General features: G+C 38.1%; 1 protein-coding gene across 2 annotated transcripts in view; it reads right to left on the bottom strand.

Annotated features, from left to right (window-relative positions):
• LOC100966321 (ubiquitin carboxyl-terminal hydrolase 8) overlaps positions 1-3,567 on the bottom strand; it is a 34,983-nt gene that overhangs the window by 4,196 nt on the left and 27,220 nt on the right. For both annotated transcript variants that reach the window (XM_023510073.1, XM_023510074.1), the window contains exons 9-11: positions 2,827-3,037; positions 2,031-2,267; positions 1,069-1,211 (exon numbers count right to left, since the gene is read on the bottom strand). In XM_023510073.1, coding sequence (XP_023365841.1) covers positions 1,069-1,211; positions 2,031-2,267; positions 2,827-3,037 — 591 coding nt within the window. The remainder of the gene's footprint in view (positions 1-1,068; positions 1,212-2,030; positions 2,268-2,826; positions 3,038-3,567) is intronic.

Raw genomic sequence — 3,567 nt, 5'->3', positions numbered from 1 at the left:
CTATGGTCCCAGCTACTTGGGAAGCTGAGGCAGGAGACTCGCTTAAGCCTAGGAGTTGGAGGTTGCTGTGAGCTGTGATGCCATGGCACTCTACCCTGGGGGACAGCTTAAGGCTCTGTCTCAAACAAAACAAAACAAAAAAATCATTTTGGGCAGTGCCTGTGGCTCAAAGGAGTAAGGCGCCGGCCCCATATGCCAGAGGTGGCAGGTTCAAACCTAGCCCCGGCCCAAAACTGCAAAAAAAATAAAATAATAATTTTCAGCACATAAATCTGTTATGCTTAGTTTGTTTTGTATATAGTATTTGTGTTAGAATTATATGGTAAATGTTTTTTGTTTTTTTTTCTGAGACAGTCTCACTCTATCACCCTGGCTATAGCTTATAGCAACTTCAAACTCCTGGGTTCAAGCAATCCTCTTGCCTCAGCTGCCCTAGTATTTGAGCGTGTACCACAACACTGGCTAGTTTTTCTATTTTTAGTAGAAAAAGGGTTTTGCATTTGCTCGGGCTGGTCTCCATCTCCTGAGCTCAAGCAATCCACCAGCCTCAAGCCTTCCAAAGTGCTAGGATTACAGGTGAGAGGCGCCCACCACACCTGGCCTAAAGAACATTTTTATACATATTCACTTGAGGTTTTTTTTTTGGGGGGGGGGGTTGCAGCCATCATTGTTGTCTGGCGGGCCTGGGCTGGATTCAAACCTGCCACTTTAGGTGTATGTGGCTGGCACCTTAGCCACCTGAGCCACAGGCGCTGAGCCTCACTTGAGGTTTTGTAATGATTTAAGATTTTTATATCTGAAATACAATAATTTAGTTTCATTTCTTTTTTCTTCAAGAAATGGAAACACATGGGATTACATGAAGTAGTGGTATTGCTATTTTGCTCTGGTATTGAAAACACTAAGGCAAACTAATACAGTCTAATAATTTGTCTTATTTCCACAGAGCCACCCATACCAGATCATCTTTCTTTGTTATATACCCTTAGCAAGTAGTACAAGTGTAAATTATATAAGACTTTCTTGATCTAAATTTTTACTCAACAGGAAGAAAAATTTCCCCTTTACCGTTTCAGATGCACTAAAAGCACAGGAGGCAACTTCCAGATTTCTATCTTTTTTAGAGAATCTCGTCGAGCTCTACAATGACTGCAGTAAAATCTGTTGTTATCTGTGAGCTTTTCTTCTTTGGAAAATAATCTAAGGCAATCCTGGCAAAAAACAAGTAGCAAATACTCATAAGTTCATTTTTTCAATACAGTATCAAAACCTATTTAAAAGTCATTGCAAGCACTAGGCATACAAAAGTAAACTGGAATAAAGAGTTCCTACTCTTGGGCAGTGCCTGTGGCTCAAAGGAGCAGGGCGCTGGCCCCATATGTCAGAGGTGGCAGGTTCAAAACCCAGCGCCAGCCAAAAACTTAAAAAAAAAAAAAAAAAAAAAAGAGCTACTGAGGAACGCAGACAAGCACACAGACAACTGTAAGGTAGAGTGTGGTGAGTGAGCACTGCCTGTGGTACAGGGAAGAAGTTCTGTGTCTCATGACAGCACACAGCAAAGAAAGACCCTTAACCTGAACCTGCATCACGTAAGACCTGCTAGAGGAAACGACATTCTGCAGGAAGCTAAGACTAAAGGCATCAACAAGCTAATATAAAATCACATTGCCAATGAGTGAAAATCAGGACATTTACTTGGTTAGCTCTCTATAAAGCAAATGCTTATAACAAGTAGACCTAAGTTAAAGTCAACATACAACTTTCCAAATTAACTTTTAAGTGTGCTTAAAAATACAAACTTTTAAAGACATTATCAATTCTGGAAGAACATGTAACTGAAAGATATCTTTAAAAAGAATTAGATATTTTCCTTTTTTAATCTACAAAGGCCCAATTAAAACAATTTATGTGTTGGTTTTACCTATAAAATGTTCATAATGGTAAAGACCAGAAATGCTGAATAAAGTACATCTCTGCATCCATATAAACTGCATTTTTATCCAACAACTCATTTTCTAGGTTACATTTACCTGTAATGTACATTTACTTGTGGATGCTAGTGGTAAAGACAGATACATGAAGGCCTCAAATGTCCGAGACTTTTTGTGACAGGTGAGGCACTGTACTGTGGATTTGAACTGGCCCTGAAAAAGTGCAACAATAATAGATTCATTGAGCTGCTTATGTTTCTGCCAAGCTTGTTCTGCAGCTTTAAAGTCATCAAGATGATCATTATTTTCTTCTTTATGTCTCTTCCGATTGTCAGCCTGAAAGTAAGATTATTTATATTAATAACATTTAAACATAAATTGAAAGAATAAAATTCAATACACTTTGCCGACTGAGAAACACTTGTTCTCATAAAGGAGTTCTGATCTCATTCAGTGATATAAACTACATATAGCTAATCTTATAAAATCATGTAGTTCCCAAACACTACCTCCAACTGTTTTACCACTTGCAAAATTCTCTGCAATCCTACTTTTTAGCATTTGAATAAATACCAACTATATATACTTTTCAAATATTATCACATATATTAATTTTATAGTTCAAGGTCTTATACAAAGCACTAAATTCAAATAAACTAGAACTGAACAATGACAACTAGAATTTTAAGTTGCTATAAAAATAATCACAGTGCTACCAAGCAACCTTAAAAAGCCTTAGAAAAATAGTCCCAGCTACTTGAGAGGTTGAGGCAAGAGGCTTAAGCCCAAGAGTTTGAGGTTGCTGTGAGGTGTGATGCTACCACTCTCTACAGAGGGTGACATAGTGAGACTATGTCTCAAAAAACAAAAGCCTTAGAAAAATGAAATTTCTTACTTTATTTAGATCTTCGTGGAGACCATCCATTAGGAACAGAAGCAGTTCTTGTGAATCTTGCTGGCTGTATCCTGCAAACTGGTCATTGATCTTGCCAATGGTGATCTTAAAGTCTTTTGGACTGATATACCTATATTGTCCTGTCCACAGGGCTTTCATAATTATACCAAATTCTTCTGCCACTTCACCTTTATGCCCCAACAAATTTGACCTATGTAAAAAAATTAACATTATAAAAAGGCAATACAGTGGATTCTTGACATCAAAACTGAACTATTCACATACTGTAGTCCTCCCGGAAAATATTTATTCGCAGGTTTATTACCAAATACTCATCAGAATTTTACTTTGCTTACACCTTTCCAACTTCACTTCTTTCTTTTAGCTGCGAGCTCTGGAGAGTCTCCTCAATAGGACAGTGAGTTACTATCTTCCTACACTGCCCTTGCAGTATATGTCCTTTACTAATCCGAGACTTCTTTCCTCTACATTATCCTTAAGAAAAACGGTATTTTCCACTTTCCTAATTTGACTTTTCTGGAGCTGTAAGTGCTATGGCTTGAATGTGTCCTTTCAAAATTCAGGTGTTACCTATGTGATGGTTTTTTTTTTTTTTTTTTAAAGACACAGTCTCAAGCTGTCACCCTGGGTAGAGTGCTGTGGCGTCACTGCTCAAAGCAACCTCAAACTCTTGGCCTTAAGCAGTCCTCTTGCCTCAGCCTCCCAAATAGCTGGGACTAC

The sequence above is a fragment of the Otolemur garnettii genome, unplaced genomic scaffold, assembly GCF_000181295.1.
Source record: "Otolemur garnettii isolate 467f Iridium unplaced genomic scaffold, OtoGar3 scaffold00011, whole genome shotgun sequence".
Taxonomy (NCBI): Eukaryota; Metazoa; Chordata; class Mammalia; order Primates; family Galagidae; genus Otolemur; species Otolemur garnettii.
This window is presented reverse-complemented; position numbering and strand designations above follow the sequence as displayed.